Genomic DNA, 27,893 nt, shown 5'->3' with positions numbered 1-27,893 from the left:
GGTTGATAATAATTCAAACAGGCTGTGTAGCTGCTGCCTTTGACCCACAGGAAGGTGGGCAAGTTCATCTGATCCAGTCATCACAACTAAGCAATGGCAAGCCTGTAGTTCTCTTGTTGAGTGGGGAAAGCCTACTTGAAAGATTGGCCAAGAGTACTGTCCAACCTAGCACTGGTCAGAAGACTGTCTATGGCCTTCCCTTGGAATTTCTGAGCTGCTGATGGCAAGTGTTACCAAACTATTCCTAGGAAGAAAGAGGTCAGTCACCTAACTTACCGGAGGCCTCTACTTGATATTTGTCTGAGGCCTGGAAACTGGAACCAGACAGGCTTTGTAGATGTGTAAGTGATCCACGGACAGTAAAGATCAACTGTAACTCTTACTGCTACTTCCCACATTCCTACTGTTACACATCAAGTGAAAGTGTAGACTTTTAATTCCATTCCATAGTGTTCCTATTTTGTAGCATTATTTTAAATACACCCACATGTATGTATGTATGTGTACACACACACACACAGAGAGAGAGAGAGAGAGATACAGTTCCTATATATTTGTATAATAAGACTATTATTCATAGGGTTTCCAGGTAGGAATCAGTACTGGAAAGCTCCTAGGCACCAAATACCTTACATGCAAGTGCTCATTTAATTTTTACAACTATTCTGAGTAGACACTGTCACCACAATTTCAAGTGAGGTAACTGTAGTACATAGATGTTAAATAATTTGCTAGAAGCCATATAGTAACAAGGCAGGATGTGTCCCAGATGGCTCAGCTGACTCTTAACCATCATGCTTTCCTACTGCCCTTCATGCTGAAGGAAAGACATTCTGTCTTCAAAAGTAGGCCATTTTTGTAGGAGACAGAAGGCTGATTTGGGAAAGAAATGGATTAAAACCATCCCTCTATTTTTTCCTTTTCAGTTTTTGAACAGAAGTGTGGCTTTACTGACATTCCTAAAGCAAAGGACCCTCCTCAGCACTTATTAAAAGAATGGCCATCAGGAAAACTTACCAGACTAATAAACCATCTCATAACATCAACTGAATTTCCTTCCTTCCTCAAAATCCAGATATAACCCTTGAGAAGAGACCCAACCCCAACACAATGTATGTCTGTCCCAGATGGAAAGCATAGGAAGACACCGGAAATCAGATCTGTCTAGATCATTGGTTCTCTATCCGTGGATCACATCCCTTTCAGGGGTCAAATAACCCTCTCACAGGAGTTGCCTAGACTATCAGAAAACATGGATACTTATAATAAGATTCATAATAATGGTAAAATTACCTCAACGAAGTAGCAACAAAATGATTTTATGGTTGGGGGTCACCACATCATGAGTAATTGTATTAAAGGGTCATAGCATTAGGAAAGTTAAGAACCACTGCTCTAGATAGATATGACCTAGATCTGACCACCTTAGCCTGGGAGCAAACAGTGGAAATACTAAACAATTGATCTCTAAACTGTGAGATACTTGCATGCTAAGTGTGTCCAGGTATACATTAATCTTACGCCCACCAGGGGCCAGCATTGCTACCAACAGACACAAACACTTCCAAACAGACCTGTGTAGGAGGGATTCACAGTTACAAAACAAAGCCTGACATCTTTCTGGTCCCAGAGTAAACACTAGTCTCTCCCTGCCAAGTTTCAAACCATTTAATTTTAGCCAGAAGACAGATGGTCAAGGTACATGGAAACAGAAAACACCACAGCACTCTTCCCTTAGAGATACTGAACAGTCCTGGAAAAGAGCAGATACTCTGCTGTCTCCAGGTTTGCTCACTGATTGAGTCCTTGGGTGTGAATCCAGGCTGCATACAATTAGAGCTGAGGTTCCTGGCTACCACCAAATCATCACCAAACAACAGTATCCTTTCATTTAACAGTATGTACATCTTGGTTTAGGCACTGAGAAGAGAACTGGAGTACTCTTAAACATGTCTTTTCTGTTTGGGAATTCGGCATCCTGTTGACCCCCAAAGGTTGGCAGGAAGCAATAGGACTTAAAGCAGCAGAATGCAGGCTAGTGATGGAGCTCAGCAATAGAACCTTTGCCTAACAGGGTCATGGCCAAGGATTGGATCCTTGGCTTGGAGAGCAGAGATGAGGACAAGTAGAAGCAACCCACAGTAGCAGCATGAAAAGGCAGGCCATCTGCCCTCAAGTTCAAAGGAAGTTGGGAGTCTTATTGATGGGCTCCTATTTTTCTAACCAGCAAACTGAAAAGAATACAGTTGCCTAACCATTTAGTGTTGAAGACTGCATTAAAAACAAAAAACAAAAAAAAACAGAACAAAAACCTGAACTATTAGTATTTCTATAGCTTTTTGGTTGACACAAATTTTCATAACTGCCTGCCATGGAATCTGTAATTCCCAAACATTACCCCACGTATGGAAGATACAGTTGAGAAATAGGACAACATTAAACAATCACTAATTGCCTGAAGATCTGGAAGAGAATTCCCATCGCTTTTTAATTGTATTTATTCTTACTTTGTGTGCATTGGTGTTCCAGCTGCATGTATATCTGTCTGTGTGAGGGTGTCTAATCCCCTGGAACTAGAGTTATAGACAGTTGTGAGCTGCCATGTGGGTGCTGGGAATTGAACCTGGGTCCTCTTGAAGACTAGCAAGTGCTCTTAACCACTGAGCCATCCCCAAATCCTGCCCCCCCCCCTTTTTGCTGTTAGTACAGAGTATCATTTCTCTGCCCTGAATACATGTTGTAATCTGTGAGCCACTTCTTGGGAATAAACTATTTATTTATTTTCCTGTTAGTTTGGACATTTGGACATTTTCCACCAGTTTGAAAGGGAAAGCAGAGTTGTTCTAAAGCTTGTTGCCTTCATGTGGACATCTGTCCATCTTTCTCTTGTGTAGCTTTCCTTTGCCTTTTGCCATAAAGATTTGGATCTTCAGTGGCGCTATTCTACACCACTGTTGGTGGTAGTATTGATGGCACTCAGCTCTTCTGCAATGTTCATAGCTGTGGTTAAGTTACTCAACCCCTGTGAGTCTTCTTTTGCTCATCTTAAAAGCTGCGATAGAGTGTTTGTATCACAAGGTGTTGCTACAAAGACCAAAGGAGCTAACAATATCTGTAAGGTTTTTACTCAAGAGCATGACATGTAATCAATGATAAAACACAAAAGAAACAAACCCAAACACAATAGGAACAAGACACAAGCCAACGCTTTCATTCATCCCACCAAAAGGTGTTTGAACATTGACTGTTGCCAGAATGTCCCTGCCCTCCTGGACACTCCAACAGCTGTCAGCTTGAATGTCAGAGAGCATGCTAGACAGCAAGGCATTTAATGCATCTATTCATTTAGTTCTACCGAGACCATCAAAATGGGCATTATGCAATATCATGGATTTTGCAAAGGTGGCAATTTGTGACCAGAGTCCCTTAACTCATGGTGCAGCTACATCCAGATCATGAGTGTGTACTGCTGAGCCTGTCAACTCCCCTCACTTTCATCAACCCTTGAGACACAGCTTGTGCACAGACACTCTTTAACATGTGGCCTGTTACTGAAAATACTTGGAAGCGTTTGGCCCAAATCATTCCTGTGATATAGATAAGAATATCGACTATGGACTCAGGAGTGTTTATGACTTCAAATTCTAGCTCCTTCTCTTTGGATGAGTGTAATTTGGAATGAGATTATTAATTTATCAGCTTCTATGAACACTGGGAACTCTGGATCCCTGCAGATTTCTGGTTAGGTTAGGAACACTGTATGTGAAGGGCCCAGCTCTATTCTGGGAATGTAGCTTAGGGACTCGATCCATGGAAGGCTTTTGCATTGGGTTTCTCTACTCCGAACAACTGGCCTTAAATTAACTTCATGGTTTTGAATGAGTTGCTGCGATGTCAACAAAGGATAAAGAAAACCACTGAAAATACCACACAGAGCCAGGTGAGCTTTAGGAATAGAGAATAACTTGCTTAGGTCCATAAGTCATAATGGACAAAGGCAAGATTTGAACCAGACCCACATCACTTATAACTAAAGCAGTCGAGACTGGGGGCTCCTGCTATGAGTGTCTATGTAGCTGGAAGTGTTCAGTTTGAACTAGGAATGTCAACTGTGAATATTCTCTGACACAAACTTTCCTATGGGGCCAACAAGATAGAAGCCATTTCTCAATTGAGATTCTCTTCCTAGATAACTCTATGTCAAGTTGACCAAAACTATCCAGCACAATGACTAACAATTATTTAAGCTAAGTGACATAACAGACCCATGTTTCACATTTTCCACAGATTACTTCTTTTAACCCTACAAAGTATCCTTACAACTTGACATTTTTTTTAACAAAAGGAAAAAGATCCAAGGCCTAGAGAATGAGGTGATATGCTAAGCGCTAAGGGTTATATGCCTATGCATAGAGGACTGGGGCTTCTCAGTGTTAGTCACAGCTCTCCCTCCCACTTTGAAGGCCATAGGCTATAGATAGATAGATGATTCCTTGTGTAGGATTTGCCAGCATAAACTTGACCTCCCTCCTATGTTTAGCCCAGTCCTCACACCGTAAAATGGACTTACATTCTCTTCCAAGGTACTGCTCTTGATATTGGAGATGACTCTTAAATCCCTCCTGATAACTTTTCAGAAACCATATAAATAGGCGGGAAGTACCTTTGACATTATGCAAATCCCCAAAGCTAAATTTGGCCCTTGGAGCAAATTCTAAAATGAGATAAAGCCCCTTTGCATGGCTCAGAGGTGGAAGCCTTGAGAAGAAACAGTGTGATCTGGGAAAGTGGGCCTTTCTCAGTCTTCCCAGACAATAAGAACTGGACTAAAATGACTTATGCACAAACCGTAACAATCACATTAGCTTTCTGCCGTTGTGTAGCATTTTATAATCTGTTCTTTTGCAGACAGTGTTGCAACCTCATCAAACAGTAAAGTTTTACATATGAAAAAACAGAGGGGCAGAGATGCTGCATGTTCAACATAATAAGGTCGTAAAGTTCGTAAAGAACATTCTGAACCCAGGTTCCTGCCAGGAAGGTGCTCACTCAGCCCTCTCTGCTCCTTGACTGTGAGAATCATTTCTTTCCTCTTCCTTCTCTCCCTACTCCCTTCACTCACCTTTTCTTTTCTTCTCTTACAAGATAGCTGCAGTTCATCACAAGGAGCCAGGTGTAAAAACTCTACAAAATATCTCTAGGATGCCCCCCCTCTCTGTATGGGGCAGTCTCCCTCCCTTCCTCCCTCCCTCCCTCCTCCTTCAAAGGCTCCTTTACCTCTTTGGGCCACTTCTGCCCCATTCTACCATTCTCCAAATGGCATTCTCTGTTTGCTCATCATCTCTGATTTTGTTCCCCAGCATCTTCCCTGGAGATGCTCATGATAACTGGCCACCCTTAGCTCTCATTGGGTATCCTGCCCCTTCTTTTGCTCCTATTGCTGTGCAGATTCTACGTGATACAGGCCAGGGTGGGAGACAAGTTCAAGCCCTGCCAAATTTCAGGCTACCCTTTCCCTGGTTACCCATTTCATTATAGTGAGGTTTCTAGGAATATAGAAACTATTCTTTTCTTTTAAACAGCAAAGGGAATATTGGAAGTATATGTTTTAAAACTGGCAAAATGGGAAGGGATTTTAAAACTGTGAAGCTGGTGGTCCTAACTAATCCCAAGGACTTCTATATCCATGGACGAATGAACGGTGTCCAACACTGTGGAAAGCAACTGTTGGAGCCTGTTTTTCAGAGCTGGGCAGGAGAATCTGAGTCCCCATTTTCCCACATGAAGCTTCCAGCAATGAAGATTTGGGAAAGGCACATGAGTTGGCTTCACTTCAGCTTCCACATCAATGTTGTGCATTCATTCATTCATTCATTCATTCCCAGATTTTATTAGGGGCTAATACCGGGGCTCCCCTAGGTGCTATGGATATAAGGACACACAACTCAGAGACCTCTCTAATATCCACAGGTTCTCAATATTCACTAAACAAAAAGAAACCAATGCACTGATTACCAAACTCTGCTTTGTGTTAAAATCTTTGGGGGAGTTTTCTACCCCCATGCCACCCCACCTCACCCCATTATCCTAGCCACTCTCTGTACCAAAACCCACTGATGGTAACTAGACATCTGAATTTACTAAAGATCTAATATGCATCATTGTTACCCAAGGCATCAACAGTAAACACCCCCTGGTCAGATGCTAGTTCCTCTGCCTCTCCACCTCCTTTCTCCCTGAATGTCTCTTTCCCACTGATTCTAACCAGAGGCTTGGCAATCCTGGGTGTAAGGGCAGGCAGTGTGGCTGTTTAAATTAGCAACTAAAACTGTGTGTGTGTGTTTTAAAAAAAAGAAGCCATCTGCATTAAATTATTGATTAAAATAAATATAATAAATAAAATGAATTGAAAAATAAATTTTTGAAAAGAAATCATTGGCCCAGATAAACATGTTTGGGTTTTGTCTATTGAGAAGGCCTCAAGATGACCTCCACCCTAGCCAGTACTTGGGAGTTAATGCTATGAAACTCTCTCTCTCACAGGTTGCTGTTTTCCCTCCACAATACTGGGAAAGCCTTTAAGATGTCTGCAGGTTTGGAACCACAGTTAGATGATACATCCTCTGTTTTAACCAGTAAGGAGACTCTTAAATCCCCAGTTGATACTTGAATTGATGGTGTTGCGAACTAAAAGCAGGGTATCAGAGCCTTGATGGAGAAGACCATCAGCTCTTTGTCTCAGCATTAGAAGTAGCCATGTTTAGCTTCTTTCTATCTAGAGAAGACAAGCTTCAGAGTTATTCCAAAGGGAGCTACTGGGACATCCAAGTGAAACAAATGATAAATAAGTTCCCTCCCACCAGTGGAGCCCTTGGTCTTCATGATTCTCAAAGCAGGTTGCCAGCTCAGGCTTTTAACTGACATCAGACAAAAGTGAGCAGTTCAGTGGGCAGGGCACGATGTCGGTATTGGGTGGCCAGGGGCACGCACAGAGGAACCTTGTAGCATGAACCAACCTGCAGTAAGATGGTGGTCTTGTACTGACTTTTCATCAGGTTGTTGATAGATTCGAAGAGCCGTCTCATGGATTCTTCAAACTCCATCTGTTCTTTGCCTTCGTAAAGCCTGTGAGAAGACATCTGGGTCATTTCTCAAGCCAGCTAGCAGGACATCTTGAAAGGGGCAGGCTAACCAAAACCTCCCTTTCTGATGTAAACAAAAGGTAGGAGGTACCGGCTTGCTGGGGAGAGGGAGGAGCAGGTATTATAGCTATCTGAGAGGAACCTTGGTGTTGTGCATTGAACAGACAGACACCTTCAGACTCACAGAGCATTAGAAACCTGCCCTTCAGGCTGGTGAGATGGCTCAGCGGGTAAGAACACTGACTGCTCTTCTGAAGGTCCTGAGTTCAAATCCCAGCAACCACATGGTGGCTCACAACCATCTGTAATGAGATCTGACACCCTCTTCTGGTGTGTCTGAAGATAGCAACAGTGTACTTATCTATAATAATAAATAAAAATTTAAAAAAAAAAAAAACCTGCCCTTCTTCTACCTTTTTTCTTTTACCTTGGAGAACCACAAAGAAAGGAATGTTATCTGAGCTGTGGACCTTGGATATTGAAAGTCTCCTGGAAACCCCAAGGAGAAATATTTTCAAGTACGCTGTCCCTTCTACTCAGCCACCACCTGCTGATCATTTGAATTCCTACAGCCAGTTCTAGGGTCAGGGACAAAAGCTCGCCTGTCCCCTCAATTCTACCCCCTTATTATGTACTTCAAAATTGTCTTCCTCTGATTATAAAGACCTGATGTTATCAATGTAAAACCTAGTGTTGACATAACGGAAATGTGTAATTTACAAAACAGAACCTCCTTACTTTGACCAAGATCAGCTATTGTGAACAAGGTGGTGTTTGTGCTTCCAGAGACTCAGGTCCTTTCCTAATACAGATGTGGGCTGCTGCCTGGAAGCTAACTTCCTCACCGAATCTGAGCCCCTTCCCCCAGCCTAGGAGCCTCGCTCAGCCCATGGCTTCTCCAAACAAGCTTTTTATCAACAAGCATGAAATATCCACAGCCTAATCTGTGGCATCCAGTGTGATGTGCACACAGGAACACTCTTGTCCTCAGCCCAGATAAAGAGCACCTCTCCTGTCACAGCCCACAGGTCAGGAACCAGTCTGAGCCTGTTCTGCTAAAGGTGCTTTCTTGAGATAAAGCTCTGACACACTTAAAGGGGTTGTTTGCTCCCTTTGCCTAACAGGCTAACCAATCAGAGCCACTTCACTACTGTCTCTGTGAAATCTCTACCTGCCCCTCACCTGCTTCTTCCTACCTCTCTGTGTCTCAGCTTGCCTTCTTCAGCTAAATTCTCCCTCTCCGTCTCAGTCTCCGTCTCTGTCTCTGTCTCTCCCTCTGTGTGAGTGTGTCTGTCTACCTTTCTGTGTCTCAGCTTGCCTTCTTCAGCTAAATTCTCCCTCTCCGTCTCAGTCTCCGTCTCTGTCTCTGTCTCTCCCTCTGTGTGAGTGTGTCTGTCTACCTTTCTGTGTCTCAGCTTGCCTCCTTTAGCTAGACTCTCTCTAAATCTCTCTCTCTCTCTGTGTCTATCTCTGTGTCTCTCTGTCTGTCTCTCTATCTCTGTCTCTCTGTCTCATGTGTGTGTCTATCTCTCTGTCTCTGTGTGTCTCTGTCTGTCTGTCTACCTTTTGTGACTCAGCTTGCCTCCTTCAGCTAGACTCTCTCTCTCTATCTCTTTGTGTGTATGTCTATCTCTGTCTCTCTGTCTCTGTTTCTCTCTCTGTCTCTGTCAGTCTCTGTCTGCATGTCTGTCTCTGTCTCTCTGACTCTCTGTCTCTTTCTCTCTGCATGTCTCTCTCTTCTCTCTCTTCTCTCTCTCTCTCTGTCTCTCTCTCTCTCTCTCTCTCTCTCTCTCTCTCTCGTGTGTGTGTGTGTGTGTGTGTGTGTGTGTGTGTGTGCGTGCACGTCCTATCTATTACTGCCTCTGTCTCTATCCCCCTATCTCCTTTCTTTCCCTCTGGCCCCCTTTCTCTAAGGCCATGGCTCTCTTTGTGTCCTGTCTCTCTGTCTCGCATCCTTACTTCCTTCCCTGCTAGCTCATCTCTTATTCTTTCCATTGCCCATAGATGCCTGGACATCATCAATAAACTACGTCACCCTGGCTCTTTCTGGTCTGTAGTACTGACTTTGTTCACTCTCTTTCAGCCTCATTTAACCGACTGTCTTGGCTGCCCAGCATATCTGCACAGATGTCTTCTCTCTATTAGGCATCCTCCCCTGTATCTGTATATGTGATGGAAGTGGCTCTGAGCAGGTCATCTTCATGAACCTGCCTGCTCCACTCACAAAGATGGTTTCTAGCCACATTTTTCTGCAGAATGACCTGCCCACCTCCTCACACACACACACCCCAGTAACTGAGTGGTCACATAGAATTCCCTTCTCCTGCCTGTGGGTTTTGGCATTTTTATTAAGGAAAAAATTATAATAGGTTGTGTTGGGGCTGGAGAGACAACTCGGTGGTTAAGAGCACTTGCTGCTCTTGCAGAGGTCTTGGGTTCAGTTCCCAGCATCCTCAGTTGAAAAAGAAAATTTATAACTTCAGTTCCAGGGGATTAAATGCCTTCTGATCCCTAGGGACACTGCATACATGTGATAAACTAGCATACATGCAGGCAAAATAGTCATACACATAACATATAAATAAATCTTCTTTTAAAGGTATTTTGTTGAGTCATCTTAAATACCAGAAGGGAAATGTTCATGAACTCCCCTGAAGAAATCCTGGAGCCCATCTGTGTTCCCAGTTGCACACATCTCATTAAATTGATTTGAGGTTTGTAAGTTGTAAAACCGCCCCTATGATAAACTTCCTTTTTGCATAGGCCAGCCTTAGTTGCTTTTGTCTCAGCTTCTCTGTAGACAGAACTTCAATGAATGCAGCTTTTTCTTGCAGTTCTCTGGGATTTGGTTCAAGGCCAAGAGCTCTTGGAAAGCCTAGTAAGCTGTTAGTTCATGTCTTAACTGGACAAATGAAGAGGTAAGGGCCAGAGCAGAAAAGTGACTCAGAGCCACCTTCACTGAGATGGGAAGGATGAAGGACTTTCAGCACAAACCAAGGACTTCCACCTGAACACTGCCTTTGCAGAACACTGATTTTTGTTTTCACCAGCAAGAGGCATGGTTCACTCGGGGTTGCAGGAAGCACTCATTGCTTGAACCAGTGCTCAGCATTCTCTCCTATGCTATGGGAGTATAAACATAAATGGTAAGGCAGAAGATGCAAATCCTATGACACAAAGAGTTGGGGCCTTTGCCACAATGGGACTCTCAGCTGCTCCTTTTACACATATCAAAGTGGAGTATCTATGTACCACACTCAAGCCAGGGATAGAAACAAGTGCTGTACCTGCCTGGCTTTCACCAGGGATGTAGAGTGACATGTATCAATGTAGGCAACATCTAGAATGGATGACCTTGTTACAGACAAGAAGAAAGGAAATAGGAATCTACTTCCTGGAAATGGCTTTGAGGTAGAGTCGTATTCTTTCATATACTGGTAAAAACAAAAATCTACTTTTTGCAGGGCGGTGGCGGCACACACCTTTAATCCCAGCACTTGGGAGGCAGAGGCAAGTAGATTTCCAAGTTCGAGGCCAACCTGGTCTACAGAGTGAGTTCCAGGACAGCTATGGCTACACAGAGAAACCCTGTCTCGAAAAAAACAAAAAACAAAACAAAACAAAACATCTACTTTTCTGGACTCAGTCCCTTTGTTGATAAAATGGAAGATATAATGTTCATGCAAAGGTTTTTTTTTTCTCATATATATATGGGAAAAATATATATATTATATATAAATATATATATATATATATATATATATATATATATCTCCATTCATTTTTTAGTAAATGTGTATGAGTGTTTTTGCCTGCATGTATGTACCTCTTGTGTGCCTGTTGTATGTGGAGGCCAGAAGAGAGCATCAGGTCTCCTGGAACTGGAGTTACAGACTGTTGTGAGCCATCATGTAGGTGTTGGAAATGTGGGTCTTCTGAAAAAGCAGCCGGTGCTCTTAACCACTGAGTCCCACAAAAGTTACTTAGAGTATTTTTAAAGAGAGAGAGAAAGATGTGTGTTGGGTGCTTAATAGTTTAGCTGGCACTTACTAAGTACTTAACTAAACATCAGCAATCACTGTTGCTCAACAGATGTGATCCTGTTGGCAAGTTCTCTGATTTGAGTGTAAATAAGTAAATAGGATATTTCAAGTAGTTAGGGACTAAGGAAAAAGACATAGGAGCTTTAGACTATATGGAAGTGTCAGCCAGATGAGAGTGAGGCAGTTAGGCATGGGGACTTCCCTGAGAAGCCTGAAGGGAAAACTAGAAAAAGCTGAGATGCTGTAACCACGGCCTTCACACCAAGGGCACGGCAGAGGGGCTCTACATCATTTCTAGTCCTTGCTCTGTCATCGCTTCATGAAGGAAAATGTTTCTTTTTCTGGCCTAGAACACTTAGAAAGATGCATCTGGAACTAGCTGACTCTGCCAGGGAACAAATTATTGAAGGGCCCCCAGGGCCCTGACCACAAGGAAAACTGGAACAGCTTGGGAGGCTGGGTTGCCAGGTGTGTACTCCAGCCAGAGCCAGCACTGCAGCTCCTGGGCTTGTGTAACCAGTGCAGCATGCTGGGAGACACTGCACAGCTGAGCACTCATTAAATGCAACAGGGCCCCATATGGCATGCACAGAGCCTGTACCACCTCTTCTGCAGGACATAAAGCCTCAGCATAGACTCAACACCCCGGGTCCTGAGCATCAGCCTGGGAAAGACACCTAAACGATGCAGCCTTCGGCTGGGAAAAGACAAAGGGAAAGGGTCCATTGCTTTCTGTATCTCACTCACTTATAAATGCTCTGACTAAACCATCCGTACACGCAATTCCCCAACAGCTTCCTGACTCTCTGAGGGAATATGGATCTTTAGAGAAGGCTTTCTAGGTTCCCAGCTCTGCTCAGTCTGTCACTTATGAGGGGGTGACTCAGGATCTGTTTTCTTAACTAGTGAAATTACACTGCTCTGTAGGGTTTGTCTAAACATCAAACGTAAATGGAGGATCCCTGGCCTAAAGTGGGACATGGCTAAGGTGCTTCAGATGTAGAATACTCTCTGGAGTTACAGCATGTGAATAATAAGATAGCTTGGAATAGACAGGAAAGTCATTTACAACCCATCTAGACCTCATACACAAAGTGTGAAGGTAATTTTATACACCACTTCAAGTAATTCTGTGCAGAAAACAATGTTTGGGTATGGAATTTTCCACATTCAGAACCAGGTTAGCCCTCCCTAAGAAAAATTTGGGTTTTTGAGCATTTGGGATTTCAGAAGTTAGGATGATGGACTCTCTGTGCCACAGTATGCATATAAAACCATCGGCAAGCTGGAGCATAGTGTACAGTTGGCAAATATTAGTTATCATCTCGCCACACTCCAGTTTCTCTTCCGGATCCATCTTTTGCAGCTTCCTGAGTCTTACAGAGAAAGAGGTCAGCATCTCCGTGAAGCCTGCCCCTCACTGAGCACATCCCACGTGCCAGGCCGAGCACTGGAAACTAATGAGGAGAAACTTAACACGGAGAGCCCACACGTCTGTAACTGACCACCATACACTGTGAAAAAGCAGACAATAAAAGTCCGATCAGGCACTGTGCTGCGTCTCTCATATAGACTGGCTCATTTGACAAGATCTGTCAGTATCTGTATCACACATGGGGAAAAAAGAAAGAGGGGTTTAAGGAGATGTGAGGGAGCCTGAGCTCTGGATGATGCTGTCACCTCCTTGGTAGCTTCTCTCCCTCTGCCTTCATGTCCACTCCTATGTTACCACCCACCTCCTCTCCTTGGCAGTACCAGAAATGTACCCCAAATTTAGCCCTCTGTCCATCACCCTTCCTATTAATCACCCTATCACATTCTTGCTTTAATTTTTTTTTTCTTGGCAAGGCACACACCTCACTTTTCACAGAAGTCCAGGGGGAAAGATTAAATTAATTGAAAGCTTTTTAAGTGAAAAAAATCTATTTTAAATGATTTCATGATCTTTTATGGAGCCAGCTAAGTTAATCAAACAGTGAGATCACTGTACTGTTTTGTTATCTTGCACACAAGGTCAGGATACTTCTGTGCCCCGAGATAGGACACCAGGCAATCAGGGAATCTTGAAGAGAGCTGCTTCTTACAGTGAGTTCCCGTGTTGACTGATACACACTCAATACACCATTCATTTCCAGCACCATAACACCTGTTTTTCATGATTAATTGTGTGCTTTCTCCACTGCTATAGAATCCCCAGGACAGATACAATGATACTTTTGTATCATAAGATTCTCATCTCTAGCAACAGACCTGGACCATGGAGAGCAAGTTAGTGACCAAGGATAGGTCACAGAGTATACAAATCTTGCTCCTTGATTGTGGCTCTGCAGATCATAGCTCAGTAAATCAAACTGTTCTTCTCACTTCAAGAGCAGCATGCTCTCCAGCACGGCCTGAAGAGTTCTCTTTGGCTATGCATCCCGCATTCATATCTCCTTCACTACAAAGAACAACTACCAGGAGCTACTCCTTATTAAGCATTTCCTAGGTGCTTTGTGATTTTGATCACCATAGCAACCCTATGATACATTCGCTATCACCATTAAGTAATAAGGATGTAGAGCAGTAGTTCTCAACCTGTGGGTCTCAACCCCTTTGGAGAATGAGTGATCTTTTCACGGTGGTCATATATCAGATATCTTGCATATCAGATATTTACATTATGGTTCATAATAGTAGCAAAGTTACTGTCATGAATATCAATGAAATAATTTTACGGTTGGGCATCAACACCAACACGAGGAACTGTATTAAAGGGTCGCAGCATTAGGAAGGTTGAGAACCCCTGATGTAGGGACTCAGTTAGGTTTCATTCAATAACAAATGATGCCTATGAGCGCATCAGACTCCACATCTCACCCCTTTATGCACTAGGTAATGTAACCACGAAGAAACAGAGCCCAGCAATGGACATCATAGGAGCTGGAGCAGTTAGGCACATGGCGGAGCAGCATTGGCTCCAGAAATGAGGGAGGAAGCTGGATAAATGGCCCTAGCTCTTTTCTTGTGAAGCTCCAACTCCAACGTAACGCCACTGTGCTCCTACACTGTGCTCTGAGCCCCAAGACTTGTTTTATTGGGACAGCCTGTGCAGTGAGCAGCTCCTAGTTTTTAAAGAGAGATGGCTCTAGGAAGCCAGAGTTCAGGGCTTGAGTATCTTTTGTCTTACTCTCTCCTTTCCCCCCTTCTCCATCTCTGTCTGTATCTCTCCACCCAAGTTAAGAATAATTATAGCCAAACAAGTTGTCTGAGTCTATCTGGAAATTATCCTTCCTCGCACTTATCAATTCTTCCAATAGAATGAAGGGCAATGCACTCTGCAGGGTTGTTTAACATCAGTGCAACCTGTCAAGAAATGGGACCCTCGAGAAAGTGATGGTCCCATTCCTTAACAGCTTCCTCCAGGAAAGGTCACTCTCACCACCCCGTCCTTTCCTAATCATTGAGACGCATAGGCCTAAAGTAAGATCTTGCTGGTTGAGACATGGAATTTTGGTACAACAAGCTGGAATTCTGATATTTTGCTTAATGGTAGCCAAAGAAGATCTCATTTGAGGAGTGATGTGCTTGAAGAGTAAACAGTTATTCTGCCAGAAGAGAATGAAGACAGCAGAACTCTATGAGGGGTGGGTGAATATGCTATAGCTGCTAACGGTATTCATCTCATCCTGAGACTGCCACACTGGCACTATTTCACTGAGCACCAACAGCAGCCAACAGGCAGGGCTCAGACAGACTCCTGGTGCCAGTCCTTTTGTCAAAGACAAAATTATTTGTGCTTGAGTCCTTGCTTCTCCAGAGGGTGACAGTTAAAGAAGGATCACCCCTTAGGGCAAACTGCAAAGGAGCATCACTAAAGAGCCCTTCTATAAATCACCCCAGGGGAGAATGATTTGTGGATGGGAGGAAAGAAGGCAGACTCCACATCTAGAGAATCTGTTTTGGAGAGATGTCTAGACTGAAAGCATAAAAATTAATGTAATCACTGAAGAAAAACCACCACAGGTGAAGAGTAAACAGGCTGAATAATAATATAAAAATAGATGCTAACAATATGGGGGGAAAATGAAAGAAAAATAGTCCATCCATAGTGTTCATTTTACTTCTAAATTATGGCAACCCTGTGTGATAAATTAATAGTTAAGTAGGTAATAAGATTCGAGCAAAGCCTTGGAAGGAACCATAAGTCATGAGCAGACGATGACGTGTGTCCCGTGCCATCCTTCATCCTACAGAGAGAAGCCACAGGCTTTATATCATTTGGCAGGAACCACTGAGTCACATAATTCTGCTCTTAAGTAAATTTCTCCATTAGCGTGAAAAATGGTATTCCAGGCATTTTTACTCCGATATAATTAGAAATTGAATGTTCCCAAACAATGTTTCTAAGGATAGAAACACATCTATACACTCATTCATGCTTCCAGACACTTGGAGAAAACTCTAGATTGCGTCAATGACTTAAAAAAGATGCTAATCCCCTTTCGTGTCTTAGCTTATGTTCCGTGGTCCAGTTGGTGTAAAAATGTGGATGCCTAAAAGAAACTAGTTATTTCCTGCATGGCTTACCATCTTATCCAATAGTTATTTCTTTTTAATAAGATACTAGGTCACTACAACATCTTAAATGACAACAAAGAGTAAGTTTTAAAGTGATTATTCACAGATGCACAACTAATAAAACTAGAAACCAACATTGGCTTAGGGTTTCAATTGCTGAGATGAAACGCCATGACCAAACTGCAGAGGAGAGAAGGGTATTTCATGTATATTTCCATATCACAGCTCATCACTGAAGGCACTCAAGGTAGGAACTCAAACGGGGCAGGAACCTGGAGGTGGGAGTTGATGCAGATGTCATGGAGGGGTGCTGCCAACTGGCTTGCTCCTTAGGGCTTTCTCAGCTAACTTTCTTATAGAACCCAGGACCATGAGTTGCAACAGGCAAGGCCCTCCCATATCAATCACTAATTAAAACCAAGCCCTCTCCACAGGTTTGCTTACAGCTGAAGCTCATGGAGGCAATTTCTCAATTGAGAGGTCCTATTCTCACATGATTCTACTTGTGTCAAGTTGACATAAAAACCAGCCAGGACAAATGCATTGAGTTGGTAATTTTGTTACCTCTTAGAACAGGGATTATAAGTGACAACTGTTCCAGTTATGTACATGCATAACATACTGATTAAACCAAAAGAATATTATAGGTTTTCACAGGAAAGTTACTCTTTCTTGGGAGTGTGTGAATGTATCTCCCCGCCCCCTTTTCTGCAGCTTCTTTTTCTATAAAGTCCTTCCTGGCTTTCTTGCTTCAATAGGGAACCACAGCTGGTGCTAGGATCTAACACAAAGTTACACAACTAAGAGCAGATTCCCTGGATGCTCACAGGATAGAGAATCTGATTTCTTTTTCCCCTCCTGCCTCCTGGTTTCTGGCATTGACTTCGGCTAGACAGACAATTACCCAAGAAATGTCAAGCTATTATTGCTCTAAGCTGTGGTCATGCCTAGAGCATGCAAACCTTGTGCTTTGAGTCCCGGCTTCCTGAGAGGGACAATTAACCTCAGGCTTACGGCTCTGTTCCACTATGAGCCCTGGCATTTGGTGTATGTAGTTAAAAACAATTCTTTAACATTTTCCTTACTAATACCTTGGATCATAAAAAAAAAAAATACCTGCTCAGTAAAACTTGAGGACATCCATGGAAAATCAAATTCAAACATACTACAGTTTCCATTGGACAAGCTTCATTTCAGTAATAGCAAGACGGCAGGCCAGGAAGTGGCCACAGAGGGAAATTTAGCTGGAGGTGTGATGATGGTCTGAGTCTCCAGGAGTGAGCTAGAGATTAGCACCGGCACTAGTAAAGGCTGTGACCTTCAGTAGGTCTCTCAACTCTGATCCCTAGTTCCCCCATCTCCAAATACACTGTTGAATTAAACCTCTGGGATTCACATTCTCTCTCTCCCTCACTTCCTCTCCTGCTCACTGCTACTGCTGGAGAATGAATACAGAACCTTGGGCACATTCATGAAGGCATGTATGTTTCACTGCTAATCTACAGTCGAAGCCGCAAATCCCAGGGAACTCCTCTGGCTTTATCACCTCTCCTATCTCCCCCTACTTCACCCCACAGCACAAACTCAACACTCAGGCCACAGTCTGGGTACCACTTGTTCAGGAGCCCCCCCCCCCAACCTCCTGGCAAGATTGATCTCATTAGCATACCTACCACACCACCTCCCCTTGGTTGATGTGCACCCACAAAATTGTCTGTTCAATGCTTGTTCCCCACGAAACTAAAAGTGTCCATGAAATTGTGAGTTGAGATGATTCATGCTTCCATCCCGGGACCTAGTGCAGTGACCAGCTCAGTATGCAGTTATCAGTGTTTGCTTGCTAGTGCTGACCAAGCTGTTACCCCAGACAGGCATTTTCACTTATTTGAAATGGAAACTTGTGTTATCAATTCAGGTGCTTAAAAGAGGAACAGAGTCTTAGGGGCTAATGTGCATGGAACAGTCATGCACTGTGTCATTGCTGAGTGTTGAGGAAGAATAAATACTAAGCTAAAGCCTTCGAAGCTGTCAGCAGTCATAAAACTCCTGAGAAACACCCGTGTACTAAAAGGCTGCTCATCTATATTTCCAGGGCTTGATATCAACTATGAATTAGCAATGGATCAGGCATTCTTCCTGTCCAGCAGATGCCTAAGGAGGCTGGCTGGGGATGGCGAAAGCCCAGGCTCAGGAAAGCTGAGCCTGGAATGCACACAGCAGATAAAGGCTGCAGCGTGTAAGCCAGGGGAAAGCCTTCAATGTGTCTGTGGACTTTTACAGTTTAGGAGACACTAAGTTCTAATATTTACTGTAAATGGGGGGAGCAGATTTCATATAAAATCCAATCAAAGTAGGAAATATTGATAGAGGAAGAGATACCTGACCCAAGCAGGTAAGCTTTGCAATCCAGAGCAGCAGGGTTTTTTTAAGCATCAGATCTTGCTGACTCAGCAGCACATACCTGGCCTGAAACCAAATGAGGATGGCAATCGAGTTATCTCAGGGAGAAAGCCATAGGGAAGGGCAGGGGGAAAAAAAACCGAAACACGGTTGCAACCCAGGTCTGCAGAGGAGGGCAGCTTTCACTGTATTCAAGCAGGCTTGCTTTCACGAGGTAATCAGTCATTGACAAAGACAGGTGGCAATCACAATGCAGCAGTCACTGCACCCATCCCTATATAGGCACTGTACATAACCATGACCCAGTCATGATGCACCAGTCACTACTCAGCAGTCATGATGCAACACAGTCACTATGCCCAGTCACTCACTATGCACAGGCACTATACACAGGCATTATATTCAGTCACTATGCAGTCACTGAACAGACACTATACACAGTCACTGTGCAGACATTATGCACAGTCACTATGCACAGGCACTATACACAGACATTATGCACGGTCACTATGGAAAGTCACTGCACAGACACCATACACAGTCACTATACACAGTCACTATGCACAGTCACTGTGCAGTCACTATACACCAGTCATTCTGCATAACCACTATGCAAAGACACTATACACCAGTTATTTTCCACAGTCACTGCACAATCCATGTATGGTACTAACTAAAAATCAACACCCAAACAAGTAAATCAGCAAGTGTGACGTGCAGTTCACAGATAAATGGCAGATGCAAGGACGGCATACATCAGGAAGGTTTGGCCAAGCCAGAAAAGACTGGGATGCCAGGACATAGGCCTTATGGTGACAGAGGAAAGCAGAAAAATAATAAGGAAAAAGATCAGGCCATGAAGAAATGGAAGGGAGCGGGCACATCAAGTTCACTAGCCCTCAGCAAGAGGGTCTGGGTGAATTCAAGGGGTGAAGGGCAGACCAGGCCAGAAGAGAAATGAGCCCGGGGACCAGATGGCATCAGGCTGCAGGGCTGCCAGGACCAGAGCAGCAACCTCCCAGACTCCTAGATCTTCATCCCCAGAGCAATGCAAAGAAATGAACTATATTGTTTATGTTGCTGTGTTTCTGCTGGCTGTTGTTCTTAATCTCTTATTATACTCGTGTAAAAGTTAAACTTCATAAGTATGTATAGCAAAAAATGTACAGGGTCCTGGACTTGCTTTAGTTTCAAGCATCTACTAGGCTCTAATAACCAGGGTCTTTGACTGTGTACTCCATGGATTCAGAGACAGCAACCCTTGCTCCAAATTGGTCCCTGGAAAGACCCCTCTGGCTACAATGCAGACTGAAGTTTGGAGACCTCTACCACTGACTGCTTCAGTGGACAAAATAGCGCAGGAAGACTTGCAAATGCAAACTACTGCCTCATGATTCACATCGAATCATGAGGGCCTGGAGAGATGGCTCAGCAACTGAGAGGACTAGCTGCCCTTCCAGAAGACCTGGGTTCCAGCCCTTCCAGAAGACCTGGGTTCCACTCCTAGCATTACCATGACAGCTCACAACCGTCTGTAATTCCAGTCCCTGAAACTGCAGCACTCTTCTGCCCGACTTCCACAGGCGCAGTCATGCGTGTGGCATACTCACACAGGCAAGAAACTCAGATACATAAGATAAAAACAAGTACATCTCTTTCAACACTTGACTTGCAAAATTGCCGAGAAAGCAAGGGATCCACACAGAATAACCCAATGCAAAGTAAAATAATAAATCCAGCCTCGCCATGAAGGAGTCTGCCAAACCCCAGTAGTGTCTTACCAGTGTTGATGGCTTCAGGGAAATGTGTACAATGTGATGTTTCCTTGAGCCTGCTTATTGGGGGCTGTTATAGTTCAGATAGAAAGTATCTCCCACCAAGGCCTAATTGTAGAAGGCTTGGACCCTAGCTGGTGGATCTAATCACTGAGAGGCGATGGGGTCATGAGGACTCTGATCTAATCTCCTGATTAATCTATCTATTGATTCTTCATTTGATGGCACTATTGGGAAGTGGTAGAACCCTTTGGAGGCCAAGTGAAAGGAAGTAAGCCCCTAAGGGTGTGTCCAGGGGCCAGCTATCTTATCCTGGCCCTGCATCTGCTCTGCCCCATTCCTTCCCAACCACCATGCAGTGAGGTAAGAAGACTGGTCTACTACACATCCCTGCTCCAGAGTGGTCCTCCTCATCACTAACCTGAGATCAAGGCAATCAGCTGGCCACTAGCCAAAATGCTTGAACCCATAAGCCAAAGGGGATAACTCCTCCTTAGTGGTTTACGTCAGGTATTTTGTCCGGAATGAGTAGCTGACTAAGAGATCCTGGCTAATGACTGTTCTCCCAGTCTGGAACACCTTCTCTGTAAGGAAGATGGGAAGATATGGATGTCACTGAGGAGGTTGCTTGTCCTTAGCTCTGAGTAAGGGGAAGGAAAACACATCTCTGCTGAGGGTTCTCAGTCACAAGCTAGTCTTCTTCTGGGCTCTGTGTTTATGTTCTCCATGTTCCTCGATGTATCCAGAAGGAGAACATTTGGTTAAAGAGGGCTCTGGTTGGAAATGCCTTTAGTTGGCAATGTCTGATTGACACAAGGAAGCCTGATTGTTCTTAGAACTTAATACCTGAAGTCATGGATACACACAAACACACACAGCACACTCTGACGCCATGCGAATACACGCAGACACACCCAGTGCAGTGTGATGTCATGCATATACACACAGGCAGACACACACAGCACACTCAGACCTGTGATTACACATAGACAGACGGCATACTCTGAAATCATGCATATACACACAGACACACAGAGAACACTCAAATCTACTGCTAAGTAACACTTAGCCTCAAGAAATATGGCTGGGCTCTTCGGTGAGTGGTTTTGGGAAAACTGGGCATCCACGTGTGGAAGGATGCAAGCAGACCATCACATGCCACCTGGCACAAAGTCAATGAAAACTCGGTCAAGGACCTTATTATAAAACATGGAGATCTGAAACTGCTAGAAGAAAATATCTCAAGTTAGACATTGTTGACACACTCTGAAAAGTTCACAGGGCAAAGAAAAAAAATGTGTTCACAGCCGTTGTCAGCCAGGCATAGTGTGTGTACCTGTGGTCCCAGCTTCCAGGAGGCTGAAGCAGGAGGATGCTGGGAATGCCAAGTCACCTAGCACACAAAGCAAGATCTCATCTCAGAAGAGCACAAAATAGAAACAAAAGACCCAAGCAATTATCAAAAGTGAGACTCAAAAGAAGGAAGATGGGGCTGGAGAGACAGCTCAGCAGTTAAGAGCACTGACTATTCTTCTGAAGGTCCTGAGTTCAAATCCCAGCCTCCACATGGTGGCTCACAACCATCCATAATGAAATCTGACACCCTCTTCTGGAGTGTCTGAAGACAGCTGCAGTGTACTCACATATAATAAATAAATAAATCTTTTAAAAGGAAGAGGAGAAGGAAGAGGAGGAGAAGGAAGGTAATTACAGGATCTAGAGACTGTCAGTGAGGCACAGTATACTCACATACAGTGAGATGGGCCACAGGGAAAAGAACATATTTTAAAAGGTAAGAACAGGGAGGTTTTCTGGGCAGGCAGATCTGAGAAGACTTGCTTCCAGCAGGACAAGCAACCTTCTCCCTGAAGGTGTCGCAGGGAAACTGCAGAACACTGCAGGCCAGGAGGGGAGCCTGAGAGGCAGCAGAGAGAAAAGGCACTACCATATGAAATGATAAAGTTAACCTTAACAGAGAGTTACCAACAAACCAAAAGACAATCAAGTCTATGTCTATGAAACCTTTCTTGTACACCTCTGAATGGAACCAATCGCTGAACGATTTGCAAACAGGACTCGCTGAAAGTGACTCTGAAGTCAGAAATAGGAAAAACAAGCATCGAAGGCCACAGGAGGCGTGGAGGACTTCTTTTATAAATTGTTACTGAAATCATAAAATTTACATCTTTAATTATTTTAAAGGATGTATTTCCTTTTATTTTATGTTTGAGTGTTTTGTCCACGTGGATGTCTGTATTGGCCAGGTCAGGACACCAGATCCCCTGAAACTGAAGTTGCAACAGTTGTGGGTCACCATGTGGGTGCCAGGAAAGGAACCAGAGGCCTCTGGAAGAGCCAACTGCTCCATCTTTCTTGCCCCTCACTCGTCAGTTATTTTTTAGGTATATTACTGGAACATGTTTACCAGTACAATAGTATTGGGGAATTCATATTGGTAAAAACATCCAAAAATGCCAAATATTTAAAATGATAAAAGTACTTTATTTGTGGAGATACTCTCTAAAAGTCAAATTAAAATACTTCATAATAATAGCATAGCATTTAAGAGAGAAGTGAATTTCCCAAAAGTCCCTTCATTATTCAGGAGGAATGTAAAAGATATTAACTTTGAACTTTATTAAGTTAAATGTGTATGATATAATACATAGGCTTGAATATAAAGTATAACTTTTAAAGTCATAAAAGGGAAGAAGAAAATGGAAAAATTGGAAACAACCCAAACGTAGAAGAAAGGACAAAAATCAAGTGGGGGAAATGAATAGTTAAGATGGTTGAAATAAATCCAAACCATTACAATAAGATCTATTAGCCCTTCCCAATGAACACCATCACCAAGTGACTATTAGCCCATAATTCCTTAAGCTCATAATGGACAGAGTAAGCACAGTGCATACGCCATTTCTGTTCAATACTGACCTACTCTCCTACTCAGAGCTGTAGGACAGGGAAAGAAAAGAATCCAGGCTGGACTGAGTAATGAGCCTTTCCATATGTGTAGGTGGCATAGATAAGCTTTGAGGCAGCCCAACAATCTGCAGAGAATCAGCCATAGGAGGGAAGGACCAGGCACTGCAAGACAGTGGTCCTGACTCACCCTGAGAAGGAAGGGGAGGAAGTTGGAGCAAACAGGACAAGATGTGGTGGATTTAAAGGCGTCTGAAAAGGGAACAGGGTACAGACATGGAGGACTAGAAAACACAGCCTCAAGAACCAGGCTCCCTGTTCTACTGCCTGCTGTTTGCTGGTTTGTGGGTCTGTGAGAGCAGACACCTTGTAAGTCTGTCTCTAAATACGCTAACTTTGAGTTTCCATCGAAAGAAAGAGAGGGAGGGAGGGAGGGAAGGAGGGAAGAAGGGGGGAGGGAAAGAGAGAATGCATGGACTGGAGTTTGGGTCTCTGCAGAGAGGTGACAGCTGAAGCTATGGGTTTGAATGCATAGAAGGATGGACCTAGGTGACAGGGTAAGGGTGCCTATCTGAGCATTTGGAACCTCCAAACAGGGAGCAACATGATGGTCTGGGTAACAGGAAGACTACGAAGGTAAGTTATGGTTGTCTACCCTGGTAGATCTGATGCTTCCTCTGGGAACCAGAGAAGGAGTCAGTCAGCACACACACAAAAAATCTAGGTTCTATCATACAGAGAAAAGAGGGAAAGAGTTTTGAAGTTCCACAATGGAAGAAAAGAGTACCAGAGAAAGGAAGGAGGGAGGGAGGGAGGGAGGGAAGGAAGGAAGGAAGGAAGGAAGGAAGGAAGGAAGGAAGGAAGGAAGGAAGGAAGGAAGGAAGGGAGGGAGGGAGGGAGGGAGGGAGGAAGGAAGGAAGAGAGGAAGAAAAGAAGGAGGCAGGGAGGGAGAGAGGGAGGAGAAGGGAGGGAGGGAAATAGGAGGAAGAAAAGAAGGAGGGAGGGAGGAAGAAGGAAAGGAGGAGGGAGGTGGGGGAAGGAGGGAGGAAGGGAGGAAGGAAGGCAGGCATGGATGAAGAGAGAATAAGGCTCAAGTCCTCAGTGGCACAGTTCCTGGAAGGGGAAGGGGAGCAGATGCTATTTCCAAAAGGTGAGGGCTCCTGTCCTGTGCTCCGGTATCTGACCACAAGAAACTGGGAACAGCCTGGAAGCATGGCTATGGGCGCTTTAGGTTCTTCTCTTAGAGATCTCCTAATGCTGACCTGCCTCACAGTCTCTCAGCAAGGAAGAGACGAGGCGTGTGGGAAAGGCTGCAGCATAGTGGTTGTCCCTCTTCACAGTGTAGAACATCATATGTCTGAGCCCAAGGCTAGAAAGGAAACCGGCCACCTAGCCTCAGCCACAGGCAGCCTGCCAACCATGTGGAGAGGGGCCTGGGGCATGGCTCAGGGCACTTCTGGTGACTCTGAGAAGCCAGCAGCTGGGACTCAGAGAGGCAGTGTATGCAGCATCTCCAAGTGGGTCCATGGCTACCAGACTCTACAGAGCCCATGAGTGGGAGTCTGTCAAGGTGCTGCTTAGAAGAGGACCATAGCTATGGCTGGCTGATGCCCATACACCCAGACAAAGGAGCAAAGGGCCAAAGCCCAGGCAGCAGCTTTCCGCATTTATGAGTGAGAACAGTTCACCCAGCACGTGTTGACAGAACCGTGCTTCCTAAGGCAGATGACAGTGATGCTGGGATCAGTCTCAATTCCCAAACCTGTGAGCCTTGGGTCACAGGTTACCAACCCCAGCGCTTGCCCTTGGGGTGTCCTCAGCATCCCCATAACTTGCTTTGTCAGAGAGGCTCCAGTTCACCTCTTTTCCTCTACAAAGTAGAAGACTGATCTTTTTGGACTAGACACTCAATCTGGTCTAGAGAAGACACTGAGCCAACAGCCCAGTCACTGAGGCCACTAAATGGCTGTGGTAGGAGAGGGAAGGAGAGGAGCCCTGGGTGGTTTCTCATGTTTGTTTAATATACAGCAAGTCTTAAGTAATTGATTGACTGAATGAATGAATGAATGAATGAAGTCCCCATGTCTCTGCTTCAGCTACATTAGGAAAATACATCTAGGAGAGAAGTTTAGAAACCTGAAGGACTGTGCCCAGATGTGCCTCATCACAAGATTCTTCACAGATTTTTCTTCTACCCTAAAGATATAATCAGCAGCAAATCCAATAACTGAATAACATGTTTCTTATTAAGAAAACAAATGCTCCTGTGGGCAATGCTTACCTCTAATGCATTTAAAGTACATCCAGCTATCCTGAAAGGGTTCCGTATCCCTGAAAACCGTTAGCTTACTGACCTTCAGCCCTCGGGCGTACTAGACCCTTCTTACCCAGAATGTTCATACTTAGTTACAAGGGATTTGTGAACACATTTGCTAACTCTCCACATTATTCTGTAAAGAGCTCTCTATTCTGAATCATTCTCTGAGGAATTGTGAGCCCTGGCATTTGTCAGAAGCAGTCATTTTTGCTCTTGGGCGAGGATTTAGCTAGCTAGCTCACAGACTTCTAACAAGGAGTTAACAAGGAAAGAAAGTCGCCCACTGCTTCATCCTGGAAGAAAGTACATTTCATGTCATCCCTGGCCTTCTCTTAACTGTCTACAGCAGATAGTCTTGTTCTACAAAATTAAGCCATTTAAAGGGACAATGGAAGCAGACAAGACCAGTGTCTTATACCTGGCTGTGAGCAGAATACGAAAAAGTTTGCCTAGCCTCCGAAGGCCACAGTTAGAGAAGTGAGCCTAGGACCATATCCCAACACAAGGCAATCCAGATGTTTGCAACTCACGTGCGGATGGTAGCGAATCAATTGTACTTTGAGCCCTGCTCTCTTCGCTTTCTCCAGTGGCCTTTAGACTGGGTGTTAGGAAAGATGCTGCTATATCTTGACTGTGGTTTGTATGTGTCCCACCGCGGGGTTCACTAGTCATCAGTGTGGTGGTGGTGAGAGGTAATGCAGAAACCGCCAAAGAGGAAGGGACTACCCAAAGTCCATAGGTCACTGAAGTGTGCCTTTAGAGGGGATTCCATAGTTGTCTATGACAACAGGCTCCACTCCTCAGTCATCTAGTTTTCTGCCTGCTTACACAATCCTTTCACCCTTGAAATGCTTCTGCCATAGTGATACAACACACCATTAAGCTTACACTTACACTCTGGAACTGGGAACTTGCCTTGGATATTTTGTTATAGTGAAAGTGCACATGTTCAAACCAGGGAGGGGTCGGCTGTTTGTTAGAGCTCCCAGCAGCCTCCATGCACTCTGATCTCACTGCAGCAACCAGGGACACTGATTCTCCCTCACCGTGCTCCCTCAAAGAGCTCCCAGAACATGGATCCTCCCTACTTCTTCTCTTGTGTCCCTGACCTTGCTAACCTGGACCTTTTGTCCTGCCCACCCCTTTGGTGGGATGGTTTCCTGGGTCATATCCTCAATTTAATCCCATCCCCTAGCTTGTGTTCTATAGCTCCAAAGGCAGCTTCAAATGGATTTGCAAAAAAATACCACAATTTTTATTCTCCTGGGATCCAAATCTCTGTGTATCTCAGTCTCTGAAGTACACGTCTAGCAAGCGAGCTGTGCCAAGAAACCTGTTAAACTTTTCATACCACAACACACACACACACATACACACACACACACACATACACACTTATTAATGCACACTAATGTGGGACAAGTGAACCATATGACAGGGGCAACGGGCCTGGAGCTACAGTGAGGTCGAGATGTGCCCAAACCCTGAAAATCTCATCTTGAGACCAGCAGGAATAAGAATCGCTCCCTCCTCCTGTTCAAGGCCTGCATGCCCTAGTGCATGCAGCCTTTCGACTTCCACCCCCATTGAGCTGTCATATAGCCTGGTGGCCCAATGATAAGTGTAAGCACCTGAAATTCCTCTCCATGCAAACGAAGCATTCTCAGCACCCCAGCCCCAGCCAGTGATGTTCACTCACCCCAGAAATGCCTACCCAAGGCTTCTGTGGCCCTTACTAACCCCAACTAAAGAGCTATAACACTGAAAACCATCTTGGATAAGGCCATCCCCCTCACCCCCAGCACTCAAGACAAGATCATGAGAACCCACCCTGCCCCCCTGGACAAACTCTTTCCTTTTATTCCAGCCCTGAGCACAACAGGCAGAAGCAAGCTCCGGCTGGGTAGGCACACGTACACTCTGAGTTCATCCGTCTGGGAATCACCAAGTGATGAGTGCCTTCTTGTATGTTCATGAGATGACCCCTGACTGGGGCTTATAGTAGATTCCAGATAGGGGCTGATCCCTGGGAAGACCGAGGTCAGACTGGTACCTAGAACCTTGCTCTTCAACCATCAAGCAGGGGAGACATGCCTAAAGTAAAATCACCCACCTTAACCTGTGCCTTAACCCCTCATATGAAATTCTAGAAGCCCCCAAAGGGAGAACATGACAGTGAACATGTGGAGAGTTCCAGGGATTTGCAGTATGAAGGGTATGTGTGTGGTGGCAATTCATTATTATAAAGACATCTTTTACATACTAAGAGACTAAACTGCTTTACCTCACAGCAAATTAATAATACACATGCTAAGGTCACTTCAGACTTCAAACTGCTCTCCTGCTGTGCTTTCTGCCTGTTTGTTTGACCTGCTTTTAAGAGAACAATGCAAACAACCAACTTAACTTGCCTTGACTTTGCCATGTCATCAGCTTCTGTAACCTAAGTAATACATAGCTTTAATCTTAGGCTACATGCTCTTCCGTGTCCCTGACCCAGAGAGCAATACCTGTGTGTGCGTACGTGTGCTAGCGCAATCATTTGCTGAAAACAGTGAGCACATCAAAAGTGACCTTATAAAGCAAATATCCACCATAAATGTTGAAAGCAATGTGGATATAGGTTGCTAAGTCTGCTTGTCTTCTTACATTTGCTTTGCTGGGTGCTTCTGCGTCATGGAGCCAGTAAGTTTCATTCCCTAGAAAACTCTGTTAATGATGTCTGTAAGAA

At 44.3% G+C, this 27,893-nt stretch overlaps 1 protein-coding gene across 1 annotated transcript in view; it reads right to left on the bottom strand.

The window, feature by feature from the left end:
• The window catches only part of Dock2 (dedicator of cytokinesis 2), a 444,551-nt gene that overhangs the window by 280,770 nt on the left and 135,888 nt on the right, over nt 1-27,893 (bottom strand). The window contains exon 23 of the mRNA XM_021175778.3: nt 7,017-7,125. Coding sequence (XP_021031437.1) covers nt 7,017-7,125 — 109 coding nt within the window. The remainder of the gene's footprint in view (nt 1-7,016; nt 7,126-27,893) is intronic.

This window comes from Mus caroli, unplaced genomic scaffold (genome assembly GCF_978045245.1).
Source record: "Mus caroli unplaced genomic scaffold, Mus_caroli_1 scaffold_13, whole genome shotgun sequence".
NCBI classification, from domain to species: Eukaryota; Metazoa; Chordata; class Mammalia; order Rodentia; family Muridae; genus Mus; species Mus caroli.
Note: the sequence above shows the minus strand (reverse complement) of the source record. Positions and strands in the feature narration are given on the sequence as shown.